Raw genomic sequence first — 20,848 nt, 5'->3', positions numbered from 1 at the left:
GTGGGCAGTGAGAGGATAATGATTTTGGTCACCTCTTCCTCTCTCCTCCCTGCTGACACTCCAACCACCCCTGGGTGCACCCCAACCCTTATTTCCATCTAGCTGCCGACTAAACTTTACCAAATCTTTATGAGTGCTCAATATGATTTGATCTCTCAAACAGGTAGCTGCATTTTAAAAGGGGGCACCCTAAAGGTGATGACCTTTGCAGAAAGATGTCTGAGATGTGTATAAAGCATCATCATTCCCTGAGTGTCTCTTAAAGATATGTTGATGGCACAGTGCAGCTCAACGCTGTGTTCACGGTAGGTACTGAATAAAAGAAACCTTCTCCTGGCAGAGTTACTGCGGGAAGAATATTGGGTAAGTGGCTGTCCTCCTACCAATTACTGCTTTATGTGTCAACCCTCAAAACCCCTTGGAATCTAGCAGCTTTTAAACAGCTTATGTAAATCAGTAGTTAAATAATGTCTTGCAAAAATTTTGTACTCTCAAAGGCTTTCACCAGGTAACATAAATAAAATCCATTCCCACATAACTGAAATGATTAAAAATAATTTATATGAGGCAAAACCACCCTGCAGTCTTTTCTTTAAACAAAATTCAGTCAGGTTTTAGTTATATTAAATTGCATACCAAAAAAACCTGACATCTAATCCATTTGACACAAAAATGATGTTACTAGGAAATGCCAGGTTTTCCCCAATCCTTCACCTCAACTTGGTTCTTTTTAAAAACTTAATGAGTGTCAGAAATAATCAGTGAGTCAAAGACAAAAGTAAACTTGTTTTTAATGGGCTACATTACTGGTTTAACTAATTGCACTATTATACTGTATGTAGTTATGACCTAAAAGAAGAAAAATGCAGTCAGGAAAGGTCTAGGGAAGGCAATAAAATTATCAAGGGTGACAGCTTCTGCATGCAAATATAGATTAAAAAGGTGAAAGCCAGTCATTGCAGAAAGATAAAAGGATATATTGCTACGGACCATAAAACCATGAAAGATCTAGATAGATAAACATCGAGTTTTTTTTCCAGAAGTTCCAGGTCACTGAGATTAAGAACTCTTCAATCTCTAGATAGCCTCACAAAAAAAGAAATCAATTTACCAGAAAGTATTTATTGATCTACTATAACTACATGCAACACAATGTGCAAAAGTGAAGTGCAAATACCCAAAAAGGATATGTGGCTTGGTCACACACCTCAGGAAGCATATAATGGGGAATGGATACAATAACATCAGAGAAGCAGATTAACAACAAAAGATAATAATACTCAATATGCAAGAGAATATATAACACTGTCATCTAAGTTGTCCACATAAGAAGGCTTATGATGTCAGAGAAGGGAGAGGACACTACAGGCCAGAGTGATGAAAAACGATTTTACAGAAGGAAGCATGGGTTGATTTAAACCATAAAGGACTGGTAAGATGTGCATGGATGGGGAAAAAGGTTTGGAGGAGTATTCCAGGGAAAGGGAAGAGCACAATCTAAGGCATACTGACAATTAAGTCCAATATATGCTCAGAAAACGGGTCTGATTTGACCAGACCAATTGAGTTTTCATAAAGGGGACATGGACAGGTAGATAATATAATATGGGGCCATATTATAAAAGTGGTAACGGGGTGCAGGAGAAAGGAGAAATGAGAAGAAAAGGTTAGACTGCAGGCTGAGAGAGAAGTTAGTCGACATGGAGTTCAATGAGCTGTTAAAGTCCTGGACCTGGAAGGTAATGGAGAGAGATGGAAAAGACAGCGTACTAGAAAATGGGCAGAATTTGGTGACTGAGAGCACACGGAAGGGTAAAGCATAGGGGACGTCAATATACAGATCTAGAAGTGCAGTGAGCTCAGTAACACTTGTAAAAAAAGACAATGAAAATGACAACTGGACTCTAGAGAAGGTTGAATTGAGGTGATAATGACACACCCAAGAAAATGTATTCAGTAAGCAACTGGAGAAATAAAGTAGAACTCCAAAGACTGGGACTGAAGAAGTGATTTGAAAAACACCTATGAGTGGGTGATAGTAGATGGTAGGTGATATTCTGGAAGAGGTGATGATAGTGAGAGAAATAAAAGAGACTAAGGACTGAACCCTGGGGGGGCTCCATGTTCTTGGTGGGAGAAGCAGCATCGTGTTAGGAATTCAGATACTGGCCTGGGCAGTGGAGCAGTCAGAACCCAGGTGACCAATCTGAGCAGCAGACAATGAATGTGGGGGGAAAATAAAAAGGAAAGAGGTATTGCCTTTGATTAGAGGGACAGATTTCTATGGATATTGTTCTGATAGGATCTGCTTCCCCAGCTGGGGCTAACAGAGGCTTTGAAGCTTGAAGAAAAGAAGAGCATATGATTGCAGTAGAAGCTGAAAGTGAGAAGGTAGGGAGAGATGATTGCCTCAATTAGGATGGGCTGGGTGTATGCACATGCCTGTGCAAGGTAGGGAGCGGAGTCTGTGAAGGAGAAGCCAAAGACACAGCGCCAGCCCCTGGGTCTAGAGCAAGCAACTGAGAGATGGGAAGAAGCAAGACCAATGCATATAAAAGAATACAGTGTACACAGAAGTGAAAAGTTGTGTACCTGACACTCTAAGGTTCCAGAGATGCAGTGAGCACAAGGAGGCAAGGTGAAGCAGACCAATGCAAGCTGGAGGAGCTGGAAAAGACAGCACATGGGGGTGGCCTCTGCATTGGGTTTTGTTAGGAACACAATTTTTGTTAGGTCAAGAGGAATTCAGAGACAACTCCAGATGAGGAAATTATATAAGGCAAGTCCTGGAAGTTGGCGTGAGAATGGCACATGGGAAGGAACACAAAAGGGGAACAACCAGTAGGAGTGGAGGATTCACGCTGGATGTGGGAGTGATGGTGGACTCAAAGTGTGTACAGACACATGGAAAGGGTCGACTGGGGTGGCCCTGACTGCCATACTGAGTTATCTCTCCTTCATCCTAAGGGACCAGGAAACTACTGAAAGGTTCTAAGGGAGAATATATGATGGGAGAAGTACAGTTTTAACAAGATTAATTTGGGAGTATGGGGAAAGAGATGGAAGGGGGAAGGGCGAAAGTAAGGGATTAGTAAGATTAAATCAAACATTCTGTGTATAAAGCCCTAAGGGCTTGCTTGCACTAGGATGGAGATAAAAGGTTTAAGAAGATGGCACCAAAATGAGAGCTATGACAAAAGGTAGGAAGAACAGGACATGGTGATTATATGGAATGAGTGAGAAGAAAAGGGTCAAAGGCAGTTTGGAGACTTGGGGAGCAAAAGAAAAATGTCACCGGTGACAGGAATAACAAAGAAAAAGGATAACCCAAACTGGCCTGAAGGAGAAAATTATAATCTCTGTCTTAGATACTAGAATTTAATGTTACAGAGGGAGTCCACATAGAGCCGTCTAGCAGGCAGCTAGAAATATGTGACTTAACAAAAAGGACAAGTCAGTCAGAGTCATAGAAAAGGATGTGCTTATCCAAAGATAGGATGTAAGTGAAAAGCAGATGGAAGACACCGCCCCAGGAAAACCTGATAATCAGGGAGAAGACCGAGGGTGAAACAAAAAAAACACCATGTTGCCAAGATGGAAAAAAAAGAGGACCGTGGACTATCACAGAAACCAAGGGAAGAGAGTTTAAACAGGGATATAATTGCAGTGTCAACTGCAGTGGAGAAAGGAGGAGAAAATGGAAGACAGTGCAATGGGTTCAGCAAGGAGTTTGCTGCTCTCCTCCAAGAGATCCTACAGAGTAAGATGGGAAGAAAGTATGCATGGAGCTAATGGAACAGTGGAGCCAGGAGTAGTGGGATGAAGGCAACAGGCACCAAGTACTCATTAGGAAAGTTTGGAAGGTGAGCAACTGGACAGCCAGCTTGAGGGGACAGCAAGGTGAAGCAAAGGTTTAATTCAAATTGGTGGGAAGGCTCCTGAGTTGGACCACACAGAGGAAGAGGCCAGGAAAGATATAATAAGGTACTTGGGGCCCTTTGAAGAGAATTAAAAGTGATCATTTGTATCTATGTGTACAGAAGTAGCCAGAATAGAACATCAACTAATATCCAGTTACCTGGGCTTTCTGTAATGGGGCCATGCGACAGCAGAGCACTGCTGTGCACTTCATGCAGATCTGTAGGAAAATGCTTTTGTAATTGTTAGAACCGGAGTCTTGACTAGAGTTTAATATGAGAGACAGAGTGGAGCCATCAATGATTAATCCATATTCCTGATGTTCTGTCCACGCTCTGAAAAAGAAAAATAATGCAAATATATTTGAATCTACTATACATTGCTTTTTAGGAACTTGAAAAAACCACAAAAAGCAGACTTATCATCAATCTGGTTCCTGGACCTGTGAATTCTGAAGAAGCAACCATTTCTATTAATGGCATAATAGAGACTTTCTATCACATCTTTGAGGCTCAAGTTGCCCAGATAGATGTCACTAAGTTCTAAATATAAAAATAATGAAAATCTAGCAGCCAGTCTCCATATAAGAAACTCAAGATGAATTTTGGAAATAACAGTTCAATCAGTAAAACTCTGATGTGAAGACAAATCATTAGTCAATCTGAAAACTGAACGATGCAGGGAAAAGACAAAATGGCTTTGGGGTATACAAATCACAGAAGATATTCTTAACATTTTTGCCTGACTGACAAAGCCTATCAATAGATCTGGCTTCTCAAATATGACAGACTACCAAAAAGACAAAGTGTTCATTAAAGAATTCCATACAATGATTTATGTTCTTTAAATAAGTATAATTTTATACTAGATTAGTGATTTTTAACCATAGCTTTCCCATTTGAATCACTTGGGCAGCTTTTTAAAAAGCCCATGTCTTAGGTTTATCCACAGACATATTAAATCTGAGTATCTTGGACAGAGCTTGGCTAGACTGGGTTGGCCAAAAAGTTCACCTGGGTTTTTCCAGAATAGGTTCATTCATAACATGTAAAAACCCAATTGGACATTTTGGGCAACCCAATATATAGGTGTGTTTTAAAAGGCTCCATAGGTTATTTGCATGCATAGCCAGGACTGAGCAGTATTAGTTGCCAGGAACGACAAATATAATGGGTGCCAACTATTTAAGAAAACCATATGGAGGGAAAACTTACAACTGAAAAAATGCTACCAATTAACATTTCATTTTTTTGCAATTATGAAAAAACCAGCAATTAATCAATTTCTGTTCAGGCAATCTTGGGTGCCATTTGAGAATCGCTGCAGAAGTGTTAAACACAGCAGGGTCTCATCATTACAGATTCATTCGTCTAATGTTATGCTTCTGAAAGTTTACTGTTTAAAGAGCTGCTGTTTTACAGACTATGAGTAGTGAGACTCTAATATGCCTCATCATTCCTTCCTTCCATATTTTGCTTCATACTATTATGAGCATGTTTTTTTCACTAATTAAAGAGATATCAATCATGCATTCCTTTGCTCCCCTACTCACAGAGCTAACAATGTGCAGAAAACAGTGGCTCAATAATCAATCAAGCAATATCTGTATAATTCAACTCTAACTAAGCCATATAGAAGAACGGAAAGAACTGTTAACTAAGCTTTTTCTGGAGACTAGAAAATCTCCTTGGGGTGAAAGACGCACACATGAGAGAAGATGCTCCACTAAACATGATAAATGGTTAACATCTGAAAAGAATAGACACATATATAACTGAATCACTTTGCTATACACCTGAAACTAACACAATACTGTTAATCAACTGTACTCCAATATAAAATAATTTTTAAAAAGGTTAATATCCAGTGATTGGGAGAATAAATACAGACCAGGAAAGAACAGTGGGTTCTTTATGAGGTATGACATCTGAAATGGAACTTGAAAGGACAGAAAGAGGTGAAGAGAGAACGTATGTGTGGTATGTGTGTTAAGCTGCTTTAGTTGTGTCCGACTCTTTGCGACTCCATGGACTGTAGCCCGCCAGGCTCCTCTGTCCATGGGATTTCCCAAGGCAAGAATACTGGAATGGATTGCCATTTCTCCAGTATGTGTGGTATACTAGGAAAATAAGTTGAAAAGGTCACCTGGGGTCTTTGGTATGACCTAATTCTGTGGGTAATGGAGACACACTAAAGGTTTCTGAGCAGGGTGATGATATGCGCAGTGCTTTACATCTAAGGACCAGTCATTGGGTAGAGGGGCTTAAGTGCTTTGAGGCACAAATTACTAGGAATCTGTTAAAGGAGTCCCAGTGGAAAGAGCGGGAACATGGGTAGGGCTTGGGGGCGGATTTGCAATGGAAGAGACAAAAGAGCAGAAGCTGGCCAAAGGGATTCTGTGTCTCATGCTTGTGTAACTTGGGGAAAGACTTCACCCAACTGCAGATGAATGAGGAAGAAGAAATGTTTGAGATGGTGAATTCAATTTTCCATAAGCCCTGGCTTTTACACAACTGAATGGTGCTGTGGATTTAACTGTGTCTCCCATGAAGTCCCATGTTGAATCCCTAACCCTCAGGGTGAGGGTATTTGGAAATGAGATAGATAGGTCTAGATGAAGTCGTGAGGGTGGGGCCCTCATGATGGGATCAATATCCTTATAAGAAGGGAAGAGACATCAGAGCTTCCTCTCTCTCAGCCAAGAAAGGATACAGCCCACTTTCTACAAGTCAGGCAGGGGGAACCTCACCAGAAGTCAGCCATATTGGCACCCTGATCCCAGACTTCTGGCCTTCAGAAATGCAAGAAGTTTCTATTGTTTAAGCCACCCTCTCTGTGGTATTTTGTCATGATGGCCTGAGCAGATTAAGATAAATGCACAAGTAAAACACATGTAATCTGGACTGCCTTTATAAGTACCATTTGGCTAAAGGAAGGAAACATTTATCACAGACAATTAATAAAAACCTGTTTACTCTCACTCATGTCCAAGTAACAGAAGAACAACAGCTGTTTTAAAATTGGACATCATCTCATGAATGTGGGTTGTTCATTTTTAAAGCCTGTTTAAACCCTAGAGATGAGGACACAGATACAGCTGAGTTGTTAAAAGTATAGGCTCTGGAATTGGATAGACCTGTTTTACATCTTATTAGCTGTGTTACCTGGAATAAGTCACTTCATCTCTCTGAGTCTTAGTTTCCCTATTTTTAACATGAAGAAAATTAGTTGTTACTGGGTTGTTGTGAAGATTAAATGAGAATAATTTAAAGTGCTTAATGCTGTTCCTGGAACAAAGAGTGTGCTTAAGAAATGTGAAATAGTATTACCTAGGGGTCTTTGGATTTAGAAGAGGAAATTGATTTGCTTATGGCCAAGGTAAACTCCAGTAATTGGTTTAGACAAACCTAAGCCATGGTCAATGTATCTCTGGGTACTGAATTACTGTGGATCAGTGCCTTTCCTTGAGAACCCTAGGTTCTACAAGTTCTTCCTAAGCAGCTTGTTGAAAGCAGTCGAGTGGCTATGCTATCAAGTGTTTGGTCTCCTGTGAAGCATAAAAATTCACATAGAAAATGGCTCCAGGACCTCAACCTGCACAGAAACTGTTACAGAGACTGACTTTATTACATTCAATTTAAGAGACCATGAAAAGGGATATTTTTTCTTAACATGGACCAGGCCAGGATATCAATGCTAAATATCCAGACCCTAAATATTTAGAAAATGAACCACTTTTCTAAAGCTTAAGAAGAGTAGTTTTTTTAAAAAAAGAAACATGAGGTGGAAAGTGCCAAATAATCTCAAATAGGCCATTAGCTAAGTCCTCAGGGAAGGTTCTAACTCACAGGGATAAACCACCTACAACCAACCAATGATAAATTAGAGAAAACAGAGCCTTCTGCATAAGTAGCTGTGGTTTACATCTGTACCAAGGCCTAAATATACAAACTGATGCACTTTCTTACTTTTTAAGGCTTCTAGTACTTTTAGGAAATTCACGTAGCAGCTTCTTACGATATTCAGTCAACAACTCATGTAATCGATCCTCTTTCCTTTCGCTTTCTTCAACAGTCTTGGTGGTCAGTTCCAAGAGTTCGGTGTTGGTTTGGAAAAGGCGGCAGGCATAGCAGGTGGATTTTGCAGTCTCCATCTTGTCGCCAGTAAGCACCCAGACTTTCAGACCTGCGGCATGCAGGGCTTCAATGGTCTCAGCGGCTTGATCCTGTAGCCTGGGAACACAAAGGAAACTTTGTTATCTTTGAAGATTCCTGACACAGATTCTGTTAAAGAGAATATTCTTATAATTCATGGCAATTTTGGAATCTTGACATGTTTTAACAGTTACTTTTCTTATATATCCTCTACCCTTTCTAAGCATATTCTTGTCGGCATAATTTTACTTATTAAAGTACATTTCAGACAATGAGGTTTTGAAAGTTCATGACCTCTCTTGAGGTAACTGGTATCTAATGACAGAAATAAGAATCATCACTCTTAGCTAAAATGTTCAGAATCTCACCAAATGGTATTACTCATTGTCACTTTAGCATATTTCATTATGTTGTCTACAAATACTTAATGTGGTTCAAAACTGAAAGGGCCGGACACATCCTAATGAGATACTGAGAGAAGTCAGCAAATTCCCATCCCTGAGGACCTTGAAAGCCAAACATTCTGAAACACAATTTAAGCATAATTCTGAAAGGGAAGGACAGAAGAAGGATACTTCGTATTCCTTCTGGCTAGAGAATAACAATGAAATTGTTGTTTAGTTGGCAAGTTGGTCTGACTCTTTGTGATCCCATGGACTGTAGCCCACCAGGCTCCTCTGTCCATGGGATTTCCCAGGCAAGAATACTGGAGTGGGTTGCCATTTCCTCCTCCAGGGGATCTTCCTGACCCAGGGATTGAACCTGCATCTCCTGCATTGGCAGGCAGATTCTTTACCACTGAGCCACCAGGGAAGCCCAACAGTGAAATTAGACTGTATGAATTCTATTAGAACCTTCCAACATAGCTGAATCTATGTTTATAACTTCGTGTTTAGGTTAAGCCTGATAATTCGCATTCATTACTTCTAGAAAACCCCCAATAGAATCTAAAACATATTTTTTCAAGCAGATCAATTTTGGAGCCCTATAATCATGTCCGGCAGAGCCAATTATTTTTAAAATGTGCTCTAGTCTGTTAAACCAGGTTACAATGAGTTCTCATGTTGCTTGCTCTACCTTGAATTTCCCTTCTGCTCATATGTCTGTCAAAATCATATCCATTCCACCAAACACCAACTGAATGATACCTCTAGAACAAAACTTCCTACACATAGTAAGACTACTTCATAAATTTCTGTATAAATGAAGGGATGGCTTAGGAAGTACTCAAAAGACCTTCGAGATGACAGATTCATATTCTAAGTCACAAATACTTAACTCAAAAATTATTTCCACAAACAGTTCAAAACCTGGTGTACAGACAAAGCTAAATCAAAGATTTCAAAGCTTGAGAATAAATAACCAATCTGGACAGATACTACTCTAAATGATTGGTCATTAAAATAACAAGAGTATCATTTTCTAGTTACTTGTCTTCCACTGCAGTGGCTCCAATTAAATGCATGTCTGTCTCAATCTCATCGAAAACCTTTTCCATTTTTTCTTCTCTGTCTTGTAAGGCCATTTTTGCCTCTATGAGCTGTCTGTTAACTCTTTCATAATCATCTGGAGAAATTTCTTTGAAGGCTACACAAAGTGTCCGATACCCCTCCTAGAAGCAAAGTAGGAGATCTCTAGTTATCCAAATAACAAATAAAAACAAACAAAATACACTCTTTAAATACTCTTGCTTTATCAAACAAACAAAAAAAAAGAAATTCTGACTAATTTCCTTTTCAGTTAAAAAAGGGAGAAAAAACAGATTGTATTAGGTTAACATTCAGTTGGGTTCAGAATAACAAAATAATACCTCTTGGGTTTAAAAAAACACAAAAGCAGAACATAAAACAAAGATTCTTGAAAAGTCTTCAAAGGCTGCAAATTCTGAACAGAAACTTGCTCCAGGATGTTTTATATTAAAATAAGGAAAATAATATTATAAAATCCCCCAATACAAAAATAGACCATCAAAATAAGCTAAAATTTAAATTGTGCTTTATATAGCAATCCATAGACATAATCATCTCTAGCATTTCTCCTTCTCTCTATTGAGGGCAGGGGTGCAGGCTCACCATTGCATTATGTTCCACATGGACTTTAATTAACTCGATTTCATGATTTTGCACCCTGGGGAAAACTGCTGAGTCGGCTCCTTTACAAAAGAGAAGTATGTCTCCTAAAATAAAGAATCAGAGTACTTGACTTACTTAGAGTTAGACTGGTATTGGGATTTTCATAACAGGTAACTATTACGGTCACTTCTCCCTCCCAGAAGCTGTGTATCCTAGGACTGCCTTGGAATGTTTACCCAACTGGAAGCAGACATCTTGACCTTTACTCTGTCAGGACAACATCCACCACCTCTGAGGACCAGTAAGGACACAACTAATACCCCAGAGTTTACAGTATGCACCTCTGTTAAAATATATACCTTGTAAGTGAATCACTTGTGTCAAGGAGCTGCATCTGAATTCACTATGAGGATGCTGTCAACCATGATCTAAAAGTCACATGTAGCATCTATAGATGTCAAGGAGCAAACTCAGGCTCAAACAAGAAAAAATCATTTTCAAAGCCTATACATGTTAGCTTTTAGCAGTAGCTTGTCGGTTTTCACTGGAAACTGGAGAATTGCTCTGTAGAATGCTATTATTAATATAGCTTTATACCAGTCTGTGTACCCAGGAGCATAGATAGTTGACCTTTAAGAAAGAGATTCCAACCTTATAAGGCAAAGTGCTAAGTTCAAGAAGTTAAAAAATGGTAGCTCTGAGGTTAAGGCCCTTGGGAGACTACTTCCTCAGACATCTCATTATCTGCAGTAGAATGCAGACATGCATGGGTACAGGTAAGAACAAAAGAATTCCACACGTTAGGTGTTTTTTTTTTTTTTTTAAATTCTCTCACAGGGACCTCGCTGGTGATCAAGTGGTTTAAAATCTGCCTTCCAATGCAGGGGATGCAGGTTCAATCCCTGGTCTGGAAACTAAGATCCCATATGCCATGGAGCAACTAAGCCCACACGCCACAACGAAGAGCCTGCTTGCTGCAACTAAGACCTCATGCAGCCAAATAAATAAATAAACATTAAAAGAAATTTCTCTCGCATATCCATGGTGTGTTTAAAAGTCATAGAACAAATTCCACATTCACATATAATGAAATCAACATTGTAACTTTGCAGTCACACCACAAAGTATGAATAAGGATGGACATATTCCCTCAAGGGTCTATCTATATCTTTTCATTTTCATATTAAGAAATTTTCAACAGATTTAATCCTAAAAAGTTAATTAATAGGAAATAAATCAAAGATATTTTGAAAAACCACCCAGAGACATACATACAGAGACACACTTACACAGAGGAATCCGAGCCCAAAAATGAAGCAGCAATGCTACCCCATGGGTATTGCTGAATCTGAGCAGAAGGCATCACAGCCACCACGGCTTCTCCTAAGAACATGGGTGAACCCTGAAAGGATGGCACTGGTTCCCCTGAAAAGGGCAAGCTTCTTTATTGTGTGAAACAAAGAGCCCAGGGTGCTAGGGTAAATCACGTGCCCTTTCCCAGCAGTTGGGCCTTGGTCATCTCTGGCTCACCTGCTCCCAGAAAGTGTAAAGCAGTGGGGAGTTAGGATGGTCAGGGAAGGAGAACCAGCAACTCTCTACACTCAAAAACTACCGCTAGTAATCTCAAACCATGTGGTTGTAGTGGGCTGCCACAGGTAGACATTGGTGGTGATTGGTCAATACCCTGAACTGTAAAATGTCACCCTTTCTGTTCCTGTTTGGATATCCAAGACTGAGAAGTGGAGCTCACTTTCCAAGAAAATTCATATATTGTCATACTAGGGGTTCTGCCACTGATAACTGACAAGCTGAACATGTGCTTATGTAAATACATTCAGGGATATACAAGAGCTCTGCATGACTTTAAGTAATCAAACACTACTACATGAAATGTTTTTCTCTCTTGAAGTAGTTGATCAACAAATCTACAAATGGAAAGACAGAAAAAGTCAAGTCTTAAATATTCATACCTGAATGAGTCTTCACAATTACACTCATACGACGGCGGACAGCATCAAAGTTTAAGGTGTGAAGAAGTTCATACCTTTAATAGAAAAAAAAAAGTGAGAAAAGTGAAATACCAAGACCACACTGGGAAAAATAAAACACAGCAGAAACATCTTACATTAACAGAGCTTTCCTCTTGGATTAAGGGTTGCTGCTTGTGTGCACAAAGGGTACTTTTCATTGTGTTTTTGGAATTTCTCTGCACTTGGAACATGCTGTCAGGGGATACCAGCGGTGGTTAAGGGATATCTATACTTTCTCATTATATGACTTAAAATAGTAAGGGGAGAGTAACTGCATAGGAATGAGGTACAAAGAGCTGTCCCACCAAGCCATATCTAGAGGCTATCTAGAAATAGTCCCATACTGCCACTTATTTTAATCATCTACGGAATGCCTATTATGTGTTGGGCACAGTGACAGATGCTGGAGAAGAGACATGAATCTTCTCTTAAGGGGCTTATCATATGATAAGTGTGTGTGGGTGTGAGTTGATTGCTCAGTTGTGTTCGACTCTTTACGACCTTATGGACTGTAGCCCATCAGGCTCCTGTGTCCGTGAATTCTCCAGGCACAAATACTGGAGTGAGTTGCCATGCCCTCTGCTAGGGGATCTTCCTGACCCAGGGATCAGACCCAGGTCTCCTGCATTGCAGACAGACTCATTACCATCTGAACTACCAGGAAAGCCCATGATAAGGGAGGCAGAGGTTAATGAAATGACTACCTCCTTGTCTTCCAAATACTGAAGTAAAGGAACACACAAGGAGATGTAGGAGCACAGAAGGAAGGCCTCCTGGAGGAGGTTTTGCCTGAGCTGTGTCTTGCAGCAGTGACATGATGGAGAAAGGATATCATGGCACTCTGAGTATAGAGAAGAGCATGTGCAAAGGCACAGCAACATGAGAGCACATGGCCCATGGCGGGACTGACAGTAGTCCACATAAGGCTGACATCTACTTGATAGGCGAGCAGCAAGAGAGGTAGGCAGGGGTTAGGACCTGACAACACTGTGGGCCATTGCAGATACTTGGGATTTCATCCCAAGGGCAACAGTAATCCATTGAAGGGTATAAACAGTGGAATGACAGTATACAGTAGATGAAATGAAGAAGAAAAATAAGAGTTATTTGAGAAAATGTGAGGAAATAGTTTCTTGAAAATAAATAACTTATATACAAGTATCTGATTTAAATGTATTTACTACCAAGCTTGTCTTTGATGGGAGTGAGCAGGTCACTGGTTTGGGGATATAGGATATGTGTGTAAGACATCTACTTGTAGCATAATGTCTCATTTGCTATTGGCCAGATGGGGGCACTGTTGTGAACCAGCTAGAATCTCGATTTTGACAGTAACTCTGGGCTCCTTCCTGGCAGTCAGGCCAGAGTCTTCCTCTGGGTTCCTCTGGCTCTTGAACATTCCTTTCCAAAGAGGCATATTCTCTAGCAAATCTACATGTGTTACAGGTTTCTGAGATGGGTCTCAGGAGATGCTAGGAGTCAGAATGAAAGTCAGATAATTATATTTCAAGTTCTTATAAAGGATATAAAATTAATCAGAGGGCCTAATTAAAACCTCTTATTAAGGCAAGGTGGATTTGTTTGTTGGGATCTCTGTAGCAAAAAAAAAGGAAATGTGGAGCATACTACTGCACCAGAGTACTTGCCCTGGGGCTCACACTCAAGCATCTAGAACAAGAGAAAGTTTCTGACACCAAAGCTGTTATGACTGGCAGGGTGTGTAATCCCAGAATGATTAGTTAGGTTCTAGACAGCAGAAGGTTTCATACATGTTCACTGATTTTTCTTGCAGCATGTGCTGGAGACCTGAAATGGCGTCTAAAATTCAGAAAAGTCCAGGCAGACGCTCATTCAGGCTACTGGATTGATGTGTGAACAAAACTGGAATCATTTACATCTCAAATGCTAATTTCTGCCACTCTATGAAAAATGTCTTCTACTCCAGCTACATTTATATAAAACTCTTACCTGGGAGAGCAGAGTTTTTATAGATGCAATTACTTCCCTTTGCTGCCCTTGCTAAATCCATCTAAAGCTGACTATGGAGTTAAGAAATGAAAATCATCAAACATACAGAGCTACTTACTCTTCTATTTCTTTTCTTTGGTTCTCTACTCTCATATAGCCATTCTGAACTCCTACAAATGTGAACCCATACCTGTGAAACAAAATAAAAAAGACTGTTGTGTATTTTTCAAGAATGATGAATTTCCCTTTGCACTGGGGTTATTCATACTTGTTTATTGTTTTCTTCTCTTTCATAAAACCCCAATCTATAGCTGTACTTCCTTTTACTTGCTGAGATATAACACAGACCATGTCAATGCCCAGTCACAAATCATAACCAAAAAAAGAGGCGATTTGTAATTTCAATTCTGTAGCTAACACATGGGGTGACCTTTTATCCACTTAATCATCTTGGGCCTCATGGATAAAGTAGGACTTTCAATAACCAAATGATATCAAAATTGCTGGGAGTAATTCAGAAATAACATGTATTATATGAAAAGTGACCATTGTTAGAAGATTTCCAAAATATAATGTGAACATTTGGACTTCTGGCTGGAATGCATAAATAGTGATGAAAGTTACAACTATGCATTGCTATTTTCTCTTTGGTCTTAATTGGTTAGGTTTGGGAATTTTTTCCAACTTTTCGATAAAGTAGCTTGGCTCCTTATTAAAGAATAAGGATACCTGTAAGATAAGGTTATTGAAGCAAATAAGAGAAAAACCAAAATAATGCCTGTCCTGTGATTTTACTTTCTTAGGAGAAATACAAGAAATGTTTGATTTTTTTTACTCTTGAAAATGCTAATGTATTTTTCTACAACTTATTTTTGGGTTTTAAAACAGCATTACTTACTGAGGTATAACTAATGGAGAACTGCAAATATTTAATTTGTGCAACTGGATGATGTTGGAAACATGCGTATGTCTGTGACATCATCATCACAATCAAGGGAAGAGATATCCTGATATTTCTCAGTTTCTTTGTGTCTTTTTGCTTTTTTGTTGTTTTGGGTAATAAGAACATTTAACATATGAGATCTACTCTTTTAACAAACTTTGAGGTGAGAATACCATATTGTTAACTACAGGCAGAACGTTATTATCCAGAAATTATTCATCCAGCATAACATATGTGCTTACTTTTTAGCTCCTTTGACCAAAGCTATTTCATCTGGTGAAGACGACATATAGGTTAATTCAGCTGATTGTGTAACTCCATCAACAGTATCATTTGTTTTAACTTCTACAGTGTGACATAAACACAAGGCACGCAGAAAGAGCTCTTCTCGACTCTGTTGAACAGCAACAGAAAAATGACTATATTATTTTTACTGTGATCACTTGGTAAGTAGTCAATGAACAGAGAAAAGTTATTAATGTGAGAGCATTTATAACCACCAGCAAATTGAATAGCAGAAATTTATGAATTCCTAATACTCAAATGAGCTATATATTCTCCTAATCCCTGCCAACATGCCTGGTCCCCAGCTAACATACCTTAGGGGCTCTATTAACTCATTCTTACTGCAGTGCCACCTAATCCCAAAGCAGTGACATCTCCATGGCCTAAAAGAGTGCATTCAGTTTTAATTCACAATCTAGCAATAGCTCAGGTGCATGGAGACTCTGGTTCATTTAGTGCCTAGACACTCCTGGGGCTTGAATGACTTCAGTAGACATAATTCTCGGAGCAGCTCATATTTTTAAAGATAAAGTACCAAATATGATCACACAGTGAAAGTGAAAGATTTACCCAAATGCCATTTCTCACAATGTTCTCTTTTTATAAATTCTACTTGTTTACAAATTCCAGAGGCATCCATAAAATAAGAAAGGTGAAGTTGCAACAACAAACAAATGGCTATTCAAAAGTCTATGTCACGTGCCAAAATCCTTTATTTCTACTATGTTAACATATGCCTATCTAAATTGATTTCTCAAGGCAAAATGGTAACGCAAAAAATACCACCTTATCTGCTCTGTCGAAATATGGTAAGGGTCCATCAGTTTGAGATAGTCCATCAGTCTCCTGAGCTACACCTTTATACTTATGCCCATCTATGCAGCATTCAATGAATTCCATGCTGTTTTCAGTGAGTGTTCCGGTCTTATCAGTAAATACATAATCCACCTAAAAACAAGAATACAAACAAATGTATTCTTACTTTCTTCAATGTGATTAACTTTTAGTTAGCATGGCTATTTTCATATCCACAGAAATCACCTTTTCTAAAGACTTGTCAAATGTCAGACAATGACAGAAGCAGTATTATCAAATGAATGAGAAATGAACATGTATTTTTTTTAAAAAGATTCTGAAAAAGTATCACATGTCTAAGGTTCTTGTTGTTCAGCCGCTAAGTCGTGGCTGACTCTTTGGTAGACCTACTCAAATACAGATTAGTAGGAAGGAAAATGGGGCTATTTTGTCCAAACTAAGACTCCTTCAATTTAACACCTACTTGTTTTGATATAAAGAAGTTAACATAACAAAAGTCAATTTTCCAAGCAGGAAACATTTTATGGACCACTTATTTCTCTATCTCTCTGACACACACAGAAAATATAAATGATAGGCATTAAATTAACTGGGCCTTGGAGAAGGAAATGGCAACCCACTCCAGTATTCTTGTCTGGGAAATCCCATGGACAGAGGAGCCTGGTGGGCTATATAGTCCATGGGGTCACAAAGAGTGGGACACGACTTAGCAAGTGAGCATGCATGCATGCAAATTAATTGGGATGTAACAAAAGTTTTCCTTGAAAAGTAAAATTTTCTATAAATATACTGGATTGAAATGAAATGCACTGTGTCTTATACATATGTAACAGTTACAGAATATAGATAGGGGAAATAATAATAACAGTTAATTAGGAGACACAGTAAGTCGATAAATGATCAAAAACATAAATGAAGTTTCTTCCCCAATACTATGTGTATTTTCAGATACTCCTCAAAAAAGTTTCCAAATTAAAAAAAAAAGGAGCAGAGTTTATAATGATAGGTTAAAGTATAAGCATACTTTCATAAATAATGGAAAAAATAGACTATGAAATAAATTTTCCATGTAAAATAAGCCTTTTTGAGCATTTCCATTTTATCTCAGTTTTTATCTCTTCTATTTATAACATCTGGCTTTTGGAAACCCACAATTTTATCCTCCTTTTTGGCAATTTATGCTTAAATAGTTAAAATTACGGGCTGACAGGAACAAGCATAAGTACAAGATTAAGGTTTTTATTATGTAAGGGAGAAAGAGATGAACTGCGGCAGTAGCTGCTTTCTAATTATTTTTCAAAGCTTTTCACGGTAGCAGCACTGGCACAAATATAGCATTCCAATCTTCTCTTTTTTCTGTTAGCCAGCCAAGTTTGAATTCTCCCTTTAAATTAATCCAAGTGCTATTATTCCTGTATCATCTAGATTTTCCTAGTTAAAATGAAATTCTTTGGGGCTTTTTGTGTGATCAAAATTATTAACCTTCATTTTCTCCCAAAAGGTTCTCCTGGGTTGGTGCAGCTCCTACAGCTGAGTGAGCATTAACCCATTTTGAAATCTTTTATAGATGACAAAGGTAATAACTTTAAAAACATAAAGTGCAATTGTTTGCCTATATATAAGAGTTTGCACAGTATGGATCTGTCTACAATTAATCTCAAGGGTATAGGCCAACAAAGTATACTGTGATAGAGGGATTATCAAACTGTAGTCTGCAGCACACTCAGTTGGAGGGTGCTTGTTAACTCAGATTGCTGGGCTCTATCCCCAGAGTTCCTGACTCAGTAGCTCTTGGGGTGGGGCTAGATAATGTGCACTTCTAATCAGTTCCCAGGTGATGCTGATGCTGCTGTTCCTGAGCTCATGCTCTGAGAACCAATGATCTAATATATGCACTATACTAAGCTCAGATGGTAAAGCGTCTGCCTACAATGCGGGAGACCTGGGTTTGATCCCTGGGTAGGGAAGATCCCCTGGAGAAGGAAATGGCAACCCACTCCAGTACTCTTGCCTGGAAATCCCATGGACTGAGGAGCCTGGTAGGCTACAGTCCATGGGGTCGCAAAGAGTTGGACACGACTGAGCAACTTCACTTTCACTTTTTGACCTTGGAAAAACTCCCATCTCTCTGAACATTAAACATTAGCCTTAAATAATCAAAGCTGCTGCACAAGGCTGTAAAGATTACTAAATATGCTTGTAAGCTCTAAGGTGTTACATAGATGTTGACTGTCATTGCTGCTGACCTGATCAAAATCACAGTACTGGACTCTTTCCATCATTTCATAGTCCCTATAATTTTTCTGATTATCATCACATTGCTCAAGTTAGGGTACGAAGGTGTATTTCTTCAACTATATGGTGAACAATTCAAGGTTTTCTTTTTTACTTTGTAATAGAAACCCCCAGTACAAAGGACGTATCTTAGATAACACAGAACTTTAGTGCACAACCACTAGATTGAATTACTGGAATCAGAGCATATACCCTGGCATACTGCTGGGCATAGCTGAGAGACTGAGATGGGATATGAAGGAACAGGCTATCCCCACGATTTTTTCAAGGTTGAAACCATTTGGTTGCCTAAAGGACAGATGTCTAATCATAAAAGACCCCATTCTTTTCCAATTGAACTGAGCAGTCTACTTCTTTTTGCTTTTCAAGTCAAAGACGAACAGTGTTCTAAACATATCTTCCTATTTTTCTTTTAATACCAATGTGGGTCACTTTGAAAGAGGTTAAGCAAGTGTTTGCAATGGTCCTGATGGAAATTGACACTGCTCTTAAGTAAAATGAAAGTCCTATAGATTTTAAACTATGACTCATCAAGGAGGAAACTGGTTACACTTGATTTTGTGTGTACTGGTCCACTGAATGCAAAACGAAATCATTTTAAGACTTCCTTGCATTTTCATTTAGGTTGTTTCTATACATAAAAGCTGATGTAAGTTGGTATGATGGTAAGTTTTTTTTATACTGTACAAATGTAAGTGGTAGTCTGGTTATTACCTTAGTTGGTTAAATGACAATCATACCCAAAAAGGCAGGTTTTAGTGGGGGAAAGAAGTGGTGGCTAAAATGAAAACTGGTTTGTTTTCACTGATCAGATTTATTACTAATAGATCGTTATCCAAAGCTCTATTTTACTTTCTGAAGTATGAATAAGTCTAGCTGATAGGAACAAAACCACATCCTCATAGATAAGATGGAATCTGATGAGGTGGAGATCTGGCCTGTATATCCTGCCTGTCTCTCATGAGAATTAGGTGCCACATGTGGAAAGATGGCTGTTCTATTTGCAGCAGCTGGGGACTAGCCATGTTCACCCTCGGGTAGGTTAATCCATGCAGTCAGGCACTGAATCTAGAAGAGGCAGATCAGCTGTCAGGGAAAAGTTCACCAGAGGTGGCTTATAACTCATTTTTTTCCCATGCAAAAGAGTTGCAGATTGATGCCTTTAGCTGGGACTAGAGCAGTTCTACCAGGCTCAGTCCCTGGATGAAAAGTTCTGGTTTACAAAGGCTTAGGTCATCTGTGGTCACTGAAGTGACCTATAAAAGAAACTTCTGGGAACAATATATAATGGAAAGGCATTTGCCTGTTCATGGCTTATTCTATTCTCTGTGACTCAGTGTCTCTGTGGGAGGCAGATGCCACCCTCTGGGATCCTGGAGTCCTAGAGTCAGGTCTCAACATAATGGTATCTGGAGAATCCTTTCACCCTGTGACTAGTTGTCAAGTGGATACTCTAGTTTAGGCAAAGGTTGTATAAAGAACAGAAACAGAGAGTGGGGGTAGTGGGAGACTGAATTCAGGAGCAGAGTTTTGAGGTTATAGGTGCAAATCGGCACCATTTAAAACAACTGTGAGGCCCTGTTCCATCCACACAGTTCCATTAACTGATTCTGCATCTCCTCGTCCCAGAAATGACATTTCCACAGCCTTGACATTCTAAATATAAAGAGAAGTAAATGTAAGCCAAAACACTCCCCTTGGCTTGTGAAAATCATTACATGACACAGTAAATTCAGATAAAGGCAAAAACTTTCTCAATACTAGTCAGAAAAGAACCCAAGAAGTCACCACTTGAAGAATTACAGCTAGGCTACAGCTGAAAACAACCTGGGTTAGCAAGAAGGTCAAAGCCTGGACTACACTGGTACATGAAGCAAAAAGCATTTAGTGGAGTGCATGCCCTCACATCTTCCCTTCATTTAAATTCTTGCACAGAATAAACAACTCTGCTTTCTAGGTCTATATTCCATCTGATCAGAAATGTCCAAGAAAATGTCCATAGGACAACTCTGGTCAATTTGATTTATGGAACAAAATGCATTTATAAAATAGCTTTATTTCCACTACCCCACATTCTATCCCTAATTGATTATAGATGGTGATGAAGACTACTTGCTTCCTGTTCCAAAGCAATAACCCATAATCAACACCACCAACAGGATGAGTTTTAAAGAGAATTTCTGTAACATTCAAATTTAATACATAAATCGGGTCTTTCTCAAAAATGCCAGCAAAAACTGACACTATAGTTAAGATAACATTGCTTGCCTTCATTACATGTCTGCATAAAGAAATTTTTATTGAGTTACATTTCCAAATGTGAAATGGTCGCAAACACTGGTAATCCAGACTACAATAAAAGCAATT

The 20,848-nt window shown here is 39.0% G+C and overlaps 1 protein-coding gene across 7 annotated transcripts in view; it reads right to left on the bottom strand.

Moving 5' to 3' along the window:
- The window catches only part of ATP11C (ATPase phospholipid transporting 11C), a 166,031-nt gene that overhangs the window by 41,695 nt on the left and 103,488 nt on the right, over positions 1 to 20,848 (bottom strand). For all 7 annotated transcript variants that reach the window (XM_070463261.1, XM_070463265.1, XM_070463262.1 and 4 more), the window contains 8 exons: positions 16,157 to 16,318; positions 15,328 to 15,479; positions 14,261 to 14,332; positions 12,115 to 12,188; positions 10,145 to 10,248; positions 9,503 to 9,684; positions 7,887 to 8,150; positions 4,079 to 4,253 (listed from right to left, as the gene is read on the bottom strand). In XM_070463261.1, coding sequence (XP_070319362.1) covers positions 4,079 to 4,253; positions 7,887 to 8,150; positions 9,503 to 9,684; positions 10,145 to 10,248; positions 12,115 to 12,188; positions 14,261 to 14,332; positions 15,328 to 15,479; positions 16,157 to 16,318 — 1,185 coding nt within the window. The remainder of the gene's footprint in view (positions 1 to 4,078; positions 4,254 to 7,886; positions 8,151 to 9,502; positions 9,685 to 10,144; positions 10,249 to 12,114; positions 12,189 to 14,260; positions 14,333 to 15,327; positions 15,480 to 16,156; positions 16,319 to 20,848) is intronic.

The sequence above is a fragment of the Odocoileus virginianus genome, unplaced genomic scaffold (assembly GCF_023699985.2).
Source record: "Odocoileus virginianus isolate 20LAN1187 ecotype Illinois unplaced genomic scaffold, Ovbor_1.2 Unplaced_Contig_1, whole genome shotgun sequence".
In the NCBI taxonomy this organism is placed as follows: Eukaryota; Metazoa; Chordata; class Mammalia; order Artiodactyla; family Cervidae; genus Odocoileus; species Odocoileus virginianus.
The sequence above is the reverse complement of the archived record's forward strand: the minus strand, read 5'-3'. Positions and strand labels throughout refer to the sequence as shown.